The 12,665-nt window shown below is 43.6% G+C and overlaps 1 protein-coding gene across 1 annotated transcript in view; it reads left to right on the top strand.

The window, feature by feature from the left end:
- The window catches only part of adcy9 (adenylate cyclase 9), an 80,914-nt gene extending 69,201 nt beyond the window's left edge, over positions 1-11,713 (top strand). Inside the window, exons 7-10 of the mRNA XM_036565142.1 lie at positions 2,271-2,430; positions 4,312-4,460; positions 8,212-8,238; positions 10,045-11,713. Of these exons, the coding sequence (XP_036421035.1) occupies positions 2,271-2,430; positions 4,312-4,460; positions 8,212-8,238; positions 10,045-11,374 (1,666 nt within the window). The 3' untranslated portion in view covers positions 11,375-11,713. The remainder of the gene's footprint in view (positions 1-2,270; positions 2,431-4,311; positions 4,461-8,211; positions 8,239-10,044) is intronic.
- The last annotated feature ends 952 nt before the right edge of the window (positions 11,714-12,665 follow it).

Here is a 12,665-nt window from a genome sequence, read left to right as displayed (position 1 = left end):
GACACAGAACGCCTAAAAACCGGACTCAGCCCGTGTTTTTGGCACAGTTAGCTAACCGTACTCGGGGCCACAGAACCGTTCAGTGGGATGATGTAACGACGTATCTGTTCGCTGATTGGTTCTGTGTTTATGTCAGTATTGTACCACAGCATCTTGCTCTGCTTCCTCAAACCTGAAAGCACTCAGATTAATTCAGTTTGCTCACATAAATGAAAGCAGTGAACGATTTTAAATCCACCATTCAATAAACAGCAAAGCTTCAATCTGTAACCAGTTTCTAGAGAAGAGTAGCTGGTTAGCGTTAGCTTAGCTAGCATTCTGCCAGCGCTGCTCACCACAGAACAGATTCGATTCTGACCAATAAAAGCTTCACTGACACAAATTCAGATGATGATGACTCAAATCTGAGGAAGCGAAGTCGAGCAGCTGGTGTTGGAGGAGCACAAAGCCGAAATGAACCTGTTCTCTGGTGTCTGGAGCTGGAGCCTCCTAGCTAAGCTAATGTTAGCCAGCTCTTCTCTCCTAGCTAACTTAGCTTAGCTAAAGAGATCCAAACACTACAGTGCAGGTTTGATTCGACTGACTCTGGTTGGCTGTTTTTACCAGCCAGAAAAGCAAAGCAGTTTTTGTAATATTTATAATTTAGAAAATGGATCATTTTAGCTGTCGTGACGAGTGCTAAACTGTTCAGTTTGTCAATAACGTCGGCTTAGTATGAACAGAGACATTAGCTGGCTCGGTGGGTCAGTGATGGATCACACTGCCTTACTGCCATCACTCCACCACATCCACGTCAGAGCGGATCACAGTATTCAGACTCCAGCTAGCAGATCTGGATTTCTCTATTCTAGCGCAGTAGTTTTGAGGGGTGAACCGCAGTATATCAGTATATCTGACGCTCGTGTGTAAAAACATTAACTGCAGTGTGAATCTCACACCAGACAAACTGAGACCTCCTTTTAGCTACGTTTAAACTGAATTTAGTTTTAGCTGAATTTAGCTTTTGTGTCTTGTTTGATCTACAGTAACATCAATTCGCTGTGCTGTGTGAGTGACGAGGCGCTGCTTCAAGTTAGCCAGCTGCTAAAAACAGCTAGTCTGGGAAGCTAGCGTTCTCTCACTCTCCAGATCCACACAGACATACAGCATCTTCAGTTTACTTTCGTTTAAATCAGGGCTGTAACTCACATGAACCACTTCTTTCCTTCACTTTATTGCTTGGGAAGCACTAATACTAAAATATGACTGAGCGCTGTAACAGTGCTGTAGCTGAGAGGAGCAGATGTGATTTAACGCTGCTAAAGCTGGTTAGGATGTAGGGAAAGAGGTGAGTTCACTGTAGGTCAGTACAGTTACGCCACTGACCTCGTCACTCACACTCGGTCACAGGAGAACAGATCGCCGGTCGCTCCACTCAAACAGGGAATGTATAACTCCACATTTCAGACGTTGCTAAAGTGTATTCACTGCTCTGCTGTCACAGCTATAGATGATAAAAACTTACAATAGCCGGAGCAAAGTCGACTGATCGGTGTTGGAGTGACAGAAAGCCGAAATCGGACCTCTTCTGTAGCCTGCTAGGCTAAGCTAACGCGAGTGCACAGTGCCTCCCACTGCAGTACGGGCTCGGTTCTAGTCGACCGATGATTAAAAACAGCATTTAGAGGATAAAGACTCGTATCTAAGAGCACTAATACGAACGTCTGGTACTGAAGTGACAAAGATAAAAATTAAATTGTTCTGTGGTGCTTTGAGTTGGACCCTGTCGGGCGACGATATTGCTAATATAGTTATCCGTCTGCAGGTAAAACCCACCGCAGTATAGTCTGTTTCAGTAACATGTGCCCAAATAACACCTGTTTAGAGGATAAAGAAGATGAGGGCGCGCTGAGAAACTGGAGTTGGAGTGACAGACGTTGGAGTTTCGTTTTGTGAAGTTTTCTTGCGCATTTCCTGGTTCTGATTTAGCGGTGCAACACATGGAAACCGAAACCATAACCGGTCTCTCGAGTCCGGACCACCGCGGAACGGCCCAGTACGGCCCTGAGAACCATTCGGCTCCATAGTGGAAAAGCGGTCATGGTTCGCTGAAGCCAGGCGAACGTCGTCTCCACAAGAAGCATGCTGAGGCCTTTATTCTTTCCACCCATAGATCTTTTTTATCGTCTATCTCAAAACTGACTTTACATGTAAATGAGGTGCAAAGGAGGCCCCCCGATGGAGGCTTTATGCATCTAAAGCTGTGTTAACTCTTAGTTGTAACCCCACAGTATGACGTTCTATCTGGACGACGTGCTGAGATGCACACAGTCTCTGCTGAAGGTGGTGTCCGGCTGGGTCCCTCGTCATGTGATCGGCGCTGTGCTCGTCTCACTTCCTGCCATATCGGTCTTCTCTCATCTGGCCTACAGCCTCCACCTGCCCATCCAGGTGAGAAAGAGAGCTAAATGAAGGGAGAGCATCAGGGGCCGGGCTGATGACACAGCAAGGGAAATCGTACATACAGTCACTACTTACTGTATTAATGCTATTTGTATGTATTCTGATCATGTTTTTTTCTCAGCAAATCAACACAGTGTCCAGTTAAATAGCTTTTCAGGTGCCAAAAACCTTTAATAGACATTTTTTATCAGGTCAGCTTAGCATGAAAATGCAAGGAGTAGTTCTGCAATCATTGTTGTCCACCTGTTTCTCTGTTAATCGATCGTCAGAACTCGGGTTATACGTGCCACTACCATTCAGTGTTACTGCCGTGCTGAGAACTGACCACCACCCCAATAATATCTGCTCTGTGGTGGTCCACTGAGGGGGGGTCCTGACCCTGATCAACAGAGTAAAGGAAAGCTTACAAATTATACAGAGAAACAGGAAACAGATGGACCTCAATCTGTAATCGTATAACTGGGTCATTCTACAGAAGCGCCCGTTTTTGTGTCTCTAGCATTTACAGATGTGTTACACTTAAAAAAAACATGTTTGGGTTACAATTTTATATTTTCAAATAAAACCAAGTTATTTTATTTTATGTATCGCCAAATCCCTAATTACCCATTTTCTGCACCATAACAATGCTGGTATGAGTTCAAATCTAAGACTAAATATTTTCTAAAATATCTGAACAAATTTGAACTCCATATATAGGATATTATTGGTGTCATTAGTGCCTTGTAAGATCAAAGTCCGGCTCCCTGCAGAGCCGATAATTAAATAGTAATTAAGTTTCAGGCTTTGATGCTGTTAAGACCTGCGCTACACGACAGCATCCAAACATGGTGATTTGGGCTCCTTTCCGGCGTGTGGCTTTTGAATCAAATGACTAAACTAATCACCGTTTTTAATTGAGAGGCAAGAAGCAACAGGCTTAAGCCTAACAGGCATGCTGTATATACACCAGTCAGGCATAACATCATGACCACCTCCTTGTTTCTACGCTCATTGTCCATTTTATCAGCTCCACTTACTATATAGGAGCACTTTGTAGTTCTACAGTTACAGACTGTAGTCCATCTGTTTCTCTGCATACTTTGTTAGCCCCCTTTTACCCTGTTCTTCAGTGGTCAGGACCCCCATGGACCCTCACAGAGCAGGTACTATTTGGGTGGTGGATCATTCTCAGCACTGCAGTAACACAGATGTGGTGGTGGTGTGTTGTGCTGGTCTGAGTGGATCAGACACAGCAGTGCTGCTGGAGTTTTTAAACACTGTGTCCACTCACTGTCCACTCTATTAGACACTCCTACCTCGTCAGTCCACCTTGTAGATGTAAAGTCAGAGACGATAGCTCATCTGCTGCTGCACAGTTTGTGTTGGTCATCCTCTAGTCCTTAATCAGTGGTCACAGGACGCTGCCCACAGGACGCTGTTGGCTGGATGTTTTTTGGTTGGTGGACTATTCTCAGTCCAGCAGTGATATTGAGGTGTTTAAAAACTCCAGCAGCACTGCTGTGTCTGATCCACTCAGACCAGCGCAACACACAATAACACACCACCACCACGTCAGTGTTACTGCAGTGCTGAGAATGATCCACCACCCAAATAGTACCTGCTCTGTGAGGGTCCATGGGGGTCCTGACCACTGAAGAACAGGGTAAAAGGGGGCTAACAAAGTATGCAGAGAAACAGATGGACTACAGTCTGTAACTGTAGAACTACAAAGTGCACCTATGTAGTAAGTGGAGCTGATAAAATGGACAGTGAGTGTAGAAACAAGGAGGTGGTCATAATGTTATGGCTGATCGGTGAAGGTGTACATTGTGAGTTTTGCATGTTAGACTTACTATTTTGTGATCTACCTCTCTCTTGCGACTGCAGGTAACAATGTTCCTGTGCAGCGCCATCATCATTGCCATCATCCAGTACTGCAATTTCTGCCAGCTGAGCTTCTGGATGCGCTCTGTTCTGGCCACTGCCACTGGAATCTCTCTGATCGCTGTGCTCTTCAGCATCCCCAGTAGGCCGAGGTCAGAAAGCACTGCATTTTATCACAGGAACAGTTTTACTTATTTCCAGCTACAGTAATCCTGCATTAACTGAAAACCTTTTCCTGAAAATAAATGAGATCTGGACCAAACAAAGTATGTTTACATGTACACACACAACAGTGAGCCAAAACATAACGACCATATTAATATGTAATATGCTGCTGATCCTCGTGCTCCAAAATAGCTCTGACATGCCCAACCTTTAGGCCCAATCCCATTTCACCCCTCACCCCTACCACTGAGCCCTTAGCCCTCTGCTTTGTGCGTTCACGTCTAGGGGTAGGGTGTCCCAATTCTTGTTGAGATAGAGGGGTAGGTGAAGTGTTAGGGCTACATCACCCTCCAAACGGAGGTTTTTCAAACACTCCAAATGGAGAGTTATGAGAAAAAAAAAGAAAAACCGGTAAGATGGCTGAACAAGAGACCAAAGAAACCCACAAACGTGAGAATTTTCTCTGTTAAAAATGACGATAACCACTGTATTATCTTAGTCTAATGTCGTTTCAGTGTATAATGGTCCTTTTCTTCACAACAAGCATAAAAAATCACTAATAGTATGCTAATGTCTTGGTAGCTAGCTAGCTAACTTTCCCATTCCACCTTAAATAGTCCAGCAGTTCTGACACCTGAAGTGCCAGAATGTAAGGTGGAATGGGAAAATTCGAGCAAGAATCTGGTGAATATCTGACTTCAGCTTCATATCACTGAAGAATTAGGGGTGGGTGATAATAAATAATTGCCCCCCTCTTTGAAGTCATATGATGCCCTAAATGTAACTAAAGCCCAGCAGTGAGGAGCTGAACTTTACCCTCCTCTGCTGTCACTGCAGACTGGCAGGGTCGCCTACAGAGCAGCGCTGGTAGCTGTTAATGAAGTGATGCTCTTTTATTTGAGGGTCTCATTTTGTAGAGGAAGATTTCAACCACTACCCCTGTAACTCAGTTCTAAGGGGCAAGGAGACCCTCGAAAACAAGGGGTAGGGGTAAAAAGAAGAAATGGATGAAGGTGCTGAAGGTGCTCTGAAGGTGCCCTGTGGTATCTGGAATCAAGACGTTGGCAGCAGATCCTTCAGCAGAGCCTAAAGCCCATTTCACACCAGATGCGACGCGGCGCTCATTAATCTGGAACCACTCCACACCAGGCGCAACACGCGTCGTGAAGAAAGGGCGCTTCCTGTTTGTGTTGGGTTTTAACGTAATATAAACGTCTGTACTGTCCGTTTATTACTCATATAAACTTTATGTAGATGACAAAAGAGATCAACAATAACATTTTGACTAGCTGCCTTGACTTTTACTGGCTTTCTCACCGGGTGATGTAGAGCTATATGAAGAGGAGGAGGTGACGGTGTTCAATCAGTCCTTTCATTTAACCTTTATTTAAACTCGGAATACATTGAGGGAGACCCTCGTTTACAGTGTAGCCACATAATACAGAAATCAGGGATTGAGAAGTTGGGTAGTAAAAATAAATCAAATGTTCTAATAAAATAATAAAAATCGTAATAGTAAAATGTAATAAGAAGGTACCAGTAAACCGTTAAATCAATAAACCATTAAAACTACAATAGTAACTTAACAAGTAAGAGATCAGATAAGGATAAAATAAATAAAAGCATAAATTAATCAAATAAAAGAAATGGAAGATGTAAGACATTAAATTGACAGGTAAATAACATTAATAAATCAAAATAATAATAAAACGTAACACACAACGTTAACCTTCTCAGAGGATTTCAGTCAACCTGTCAAAGAGTTAAAACTAGATTTGTTGATTTGTTTATTAGCCTAGATTGTATATTATAGCACAGACGTTACTGTTTCCTGCATAGACACTGCTGGCATGCCACAGTAAAGAAATCAGAAATAGCATCAGAAATAGACCCAAAGTGTATTTTTGTGCTTCACGGTGAGAAAGGCTACGTTAATGAATATAGGAGCGTACTGTGCTTGGCACTGTGCAGCACGTCATGCGGCGTGGTTACCGCGCCTGGTGTGAAAAGTCCTGTGAGTTGTGAGTTAGAGTCGCTGATGATAGGGACTTCTTGTTCCAGCACATCCCAAAGATCCTCATTTGGATTGACATATGGGGAATTGGAGCCCCAGGGTAACACCTTGAGCTCTTCATGTTCCTCAGACCTGAAGGATGTGTGCAGTGTGGCGGGGCGCATTATTCTGCCAAAAGAGGCCACTACTACCAGTGAATACCACTGCCATGAAGGGATGTACCTGTACGAGCGCCCAGCCCCCTGTTGTGGTTTGTCCCTCCTCAGACCACTGTTGGTAGGTACTCACCACTGCTGACCAGGAGAACCCCACCAGCCTTGCCATTTCGGAGATGCTATGACCCAGACGTCCAGTCATAACGTCCTTGTTGACGTTGCTCAGGTCTTCATATCTGCCTATTTCACATCGCCTTTGAGAACCTGTTCGCTTACGTATAATATATTCTACACATTTAGAGACATCATTGTCGCAAGATAATCAATGGTCCAGTCCCATTTCTTATTCTTTACCCCTACCCCTTGTTTTCGAGTGTCTCCTAACCCCTTAGAACAGAGTTACAGGGGTAATAGTTGAAATGTTCCTCTCTGAAATGAGACCCTCAAATAAAAAGAGCATCACTTCATTAACAGCTACCAGCGCTGCTCTGTAGGCGACCCTGCCAGTCTGCAGTGACAGCAGAGGAGGGTAAAGTTCAGCTCCTCACTGCTGGGCTTTAGTTACATTTAGGGAATCACATGCCTTCAAAGAGGGGGGCAATTATTTATTATTTTCCAGTTCCACCTTAAATGGAGCAGCTGGTACGTTCTGGTACTTCAGGCATCAGAACTGCTGGGCTATTTAAGGTGTATAATGGGTAATTTAGCTAGCTAACTGTTGAAACATTAGCACACTATTAGGACATTTTTAGTACTTGTTATGAAGAAAAGAACCAAATACTTTGAAACAGCATTAAATTTATTCATCAAGGTACAAACAAGGTAAATGTGCAGTAGTTTTAAGGTCTGATTGTGAACCTTAAATAAGTTTTTCCAGGTGAAAAGTTCGTATTTGTACCTTTTCATAACCGAATGTTTTAAAACAGAACAAAATAAAAGCCTGGAGGCGAGGCGGGGTGTGTGGAGTCAGTACAGCTTAGAGAATATCATTTCAGTGGATTATGGTTCAGTTATGTTCCCTGACTAAAGGTACTGAGATGTACCCTTGAGGGGCCCACCCCAGTGATGAGGGGCACTGCCCCAGAGACAGTTTAGGACCTTTATTTCTGAGAGTGTACAGCTGGTTTTTCTTTTTTTCTCATATCACTCTGTTTGGAGTCTCTGAAAAACCTCTGTTTGGAGGGTCATGCAGCCCTATCACTTCGCCCTACCCCTCTATCTCAACAAGAATCAGGACACCCTCCCCCTAGATGTGAATGCGAATGGACGGCTGAAGGCTAAGTGGTAGGGGCGAGGGGTGAAATGGGATTGGGCTGATGTTATTCGATTCATCTGTGAGCGGTAATGTTTTGGCTGATTGGTGTGTGTGTATATATATATATATATATATATATATATATATATATATATATATATATATATATATATATAGAAGAATTATATATATATATATATATATATATATATGTGTATATATATATATATATGTATGTGAATAACATGTATCCAGGTCATTTATATACGTGTTCCTGCTGATCTGTCTACTGACATTGACATTTTGTCTTCCAGCACCAGCGACAGCTTTCCAGCGACTGGGTGAGTGTGAGTTTTACGGCTGCCTAGGAGACGGCCCCTAGCACACACTGATTTTAGAGCTGCCATTTAGAGGCTGGCTGAGGCATGGCCTCCATTATGTGTGTGTTATAGAGGCTGATCTGCTTCACTCATCATAATGGTCCAAAACGCCATGGATGGCGGTGACTCACAGATGCAGCTCTTTTCATCCTGGAGCCCTGAGTCTGTGTCATGAGCTCCTAAAGGATCAGGCTGAAATGCAAATGCTGCTAATCATTAATGGAATCATTAATGATTATCATTATGCAAACGCCACTGTGCTAATCAGAGGCCATAACTTTTAGATTGTTATTAGCCACGTTAGCATTGCTGTTGAAGTCTTACCTTTAAAACTGTAGCTAACATAGACCATTTATTGTTAAAGTAGGATAAAAAGATAAAAAGATTTGCCAGTATTGGCAGCAAAGATTTTGTTAGTAAGAGATGTGCGTCTTACTCTGTAGACAAGGAAAGAGAAGAAGTTTAACCGTTCACTTGCTGCCATCACAAACCAGTAAAATAGTTCTAAGCTGTGTTGAAATTATAGAAAGTAGGGAAAAAAAACTGAGTCAACCTGTTGTTGCAAGGAACTGGGATTGGCATTTACCAATCAAAGGCAGAAACACCAGCCTTTAATTTTATCATCATCCTAGTCTGATGTGTCTTTAGGTGGGTTTGGATTTTGAATAGTAGTAAGCTTTTACAGGTGCTAAGTAGTGGGGCTGCTCGATTATGGCAAAAAAAAAAATCATGATCTCAAATATTTTGTTCAGTATTGAGATCATATATATATACTGAGATGTACCCTTGAGGGTCCCCCCCCAGTGCCAAGAGGGGCACTGCCCCAGTGACAGTTTAGGACCTTTATTTCTGAGAGTGTATAGTGGTTATCGTAATTTTTAACAGAGAAAATTCTCTAAAAAAAAAAAACTATATATATATCTTCTCCTCATGTGAAGTTATCATCTTGGATATACAATACAACAAAACCTTGTATCTCCAAAATGTTAACTTTACCGTTTTCATTTATATACAAACACACACACAAAATGAGAGCATCGCTGTGAAACACAATCATTTTATTTTAATTTTATTTCAGTGAATCATTTTATCTTTTCTAATTGGGAAAAAAAGATGAATTGCCCAGCCCTGCTAACTAACTGTTTTTTTTTTTTTATATTAAAAGAGAGATTAAAAAATCAAGTCTAAGTAAATGTAAGTAAACTGGTTGTGATTAGATTTGAATAATAAAGTAGGTACGGGACATTAAAACCGCCTCTTTTTTCACTTTTGGGATCTTGAAAGCTATACGTGACTTGTTATTGTTTCTTTTCAGTTCATTTTTAACATTTGGCCTTTTTGTAAAACTCAGATTACTCAATTGTCAAAATAATTGGTAGATTGCTTGATTACCAATTTTAATTTTCAGTCCCAGCTCTACTAACTAGACACGTTAAGTATGGCATCTTCAGCGTGCTATGATTTGGCTCATGTCAAAAAAATTAAGGTGCTTATTTTTAGCCATAGAAAAAATAGCTAATATTTCCATGTTGAACAAATTAAAAGTTAATTACAGTGTGAGGTCTATTACATTTTGTTGCCAGTGGTTCCCACGCAGGGGATCCCACCTAATTGCATGGTGCGCATACTGAGAAAGCACACCGCTGCATCCATGCATACCCCTTAACATCTGTAATTAAAGCCCGATATTCATGGCTTCTGTCTGTGTGGCTGTTTTTGTAGTAACCCAGTCTGATTCATTGTTCTTTTTTCCCCACACTTTTTCAGGAACCTGAGCAACGTAAGTATTGATGTGGATTCCAACCCGGCTTCCACAGCACTGGATCTGCTGATTAGGGAGACACCACTGTCGTTCTTCTTGCTGCTTCTGCTCGTCTGGTTCCTCAACCGCGAGTTTGAGGTCAGCTACCGTCTGCATTACCATGGCAATGTGGAGGCTGACAAGCACCGCATCAAGATCCAGAACATGCGAGACCAGGCAGACTGGCTGCTGCGAAACATCATCCCTATCCACGTAGCTGAGCAGCTGAAAGTCACGCAGAGCTACTCCAAGAACCACGACAACGTTGGTGTGATCTTTGCAAGCATTGTGAACTTCAGCGAGTTCTACGAGGAGAGCTACGAAGGTGGCAAGGAGTGTTACCGCGTGCTGAACGAGCTGATCGGAGACTTTGACGAGCTCCTGCGCAAGTCCACGTTCTCCAACGTGGAGAAGATAAAGACCATCGGAGCCACCTACATGGCAGCGTCTGGCTTGAACGGACGGCAGTGCCGCGAGCAGACGCACCCCCACGCCCACCTGTGCGCCCTCTTTGAGTTTGCGCTGGAGATGATGCGCGTGGTGGACGACTTCAACAAGAACATGCTGGGCTTCCAGTTCAAGCTGAGAATCGGCTTCAACCACGGCCCGCTGACCGCCGGGGTCATCGGCACCACCAAGCTGCTGTATGACATCTGGGGTGACACGGTGAACATCGCCAGCCGCATGGACAGCACAGGCGTGGAGTGCCGCGTTCAGGTCAGCGAGGAGAGCCACTGCGTCCTCAGCGGGATGAACTACGCGTTCGATTACCGCGGCACTGTTAACGTTAAGGGGAAAGGGCAGATGAGGACCTACCTGTACCCCAAACTTAACGAGAGCGGGCCGGGGTCCAAGCACCAGCCGGCTGGCTCCTCAGAGCCTCAGGGCAAGGAAGAGGGCGCCGTTGAGGAGAGCATCAGCAAACCCAGTGTAGCACTCAGCATGGCCCCCAACACTATACCCGCGTCACCGGCTGTAGCTGACCACCTTCGGTCCTCTTCTTCCACTAGTGCCTGTCGTAGCAACTGTGAGGTGCCACAGGGACCTAGCGTGGGCCCGTCTAAGTTGTCGGAAGAGTGGCACAAAGACCCTTTTAGAGACCCTGTGCTTACAGGCAAGGCTGAGGAGAGATCCCCTGCTCCTCATGCACCCACTTTGAGTGGCACACAGCCACCGTTAATAGCACAGTTAAGCGCTCCGCTGGCCAGACCAGAGACACCTTTACGAGGGGAGGAAGAGCAGGAGGAAGAAGAGGCAAACGAGTATTCGAGACTCCGAATGGGAGAGAGGCTTTGATCTGCCTCTGCAGCTGCTGATCTTTACTGTCTGTCTGCCTCTTTCTCTCTCGTTTTCTTTCTCTCTCTCTCTCTTTTCTGGGGTAAGAGGGTATAAATTACTGAGGTTCACCTCCTGAGGTGCCTTAATAGTCACATATTAGATGTAGGAGTCTACAATGCAACAGCCTGTTTGGCCTCCTGCTTAAAGAACTTGACAACAGTGAAAAAAGAAATGTAAGCTTGTTCAGGGGGTTTGCTGTGTGGATCACAGTCTGGCACAAAACGGAACGCAGGAAAAGGGAGGGCAGCGAGTTTCATTTTCGGATGTTCTTGTTATTTTGGTAATGTGTTGTTTTTTTTTCGTCGTGTGTGTGTGTGTGTTTATTAAGTGCCTTCAGGATAAATGAGTTAAATGAACACGATCAGTGAAATTAATGAACAAAATCAGAGATGATGGAACAATGTTAGCATGCCGTTTTTAAAGATTATGACACCGGACGGCTCTGTGGTTCTTTTGTTTTTTTTTTTTAATGCGATTTATGTTAATATATTACAATTATTTTTGCTGTACTCATTTCTTAATTTCAAAAATCGTTATTGTCCGATTTGAGGCGCGACCTTGTGGATGAAAAGTGCCAGTTGCTAGTTTGTAAGCAGAAGTATTCGGTAGTAGATCAGGGGAATATAATTGTCAGATTGGATCACTGCCCTTGGGCCTCGGGCGATTGATTCTTTCACATATGAGCACCACAAAAGGCTTCGGTGAGTCGTTTTTGTTTGTTTTTCTGTAAAGACATAATCGGATGTTCTCAGTTTGAGCTATTCCTATGGTTTCGGTTTTTCGGCATATGGCTACTAGGTAGGAGATGAGCACTAAGCACAGGAATGGCTGAGTTTGTGGTGAAAATAGATGAAAGGTAAAAGGTATGATAGCTGACCGTAGCTGCAGAGAGAGATGGATGGGGTAAAACTACACTACCCATTTTAGCATGTCTGGTAGCAAAAGGATGCTCGTGAATAACGTAATGAAAAAGAAGGGAGGCGTATCTGTCTGAAATGCGTTGGCATAATAGACACAGTTAACAACATGAACAACCAGCTGTACGTAACGTAGGCCGAAGCGTTTGCTAAGTTCAGGTTTACGCAAACAGGTTGCACCACAAACTACTTCTTATGCTGAGCTTCGTATCTACTAAATAACGCCAACTAATACCTCCCCCTAAGCAGATGTAAGGGTTGGGGAACCAACAGGAACCAAAGGGAACCACATAGAAAGCCTAATAAAGACAGAAAACATGACCTTTTTGGTC

Source organism: Colossoma macropomum, unplaced genomic scaffold (genome assembly GCF_904425465.1).
Source record: "Colossoma macropomum unplaced genomic scaffold, Colossoma_macropomum, whole genome shotgun sequence".
Lineage (NCBI taxonomy): Eukaryota > Metazoa > Chordata > Actinopteri > Characiformes > Serrasalmidae > Colossoma > Colossoma macropomum.
The sequence above is the reverse complement of the archived record's forward strand: the minus strand, read 5'-3'. Positions and strand labels throughout refer to the sequence as shown.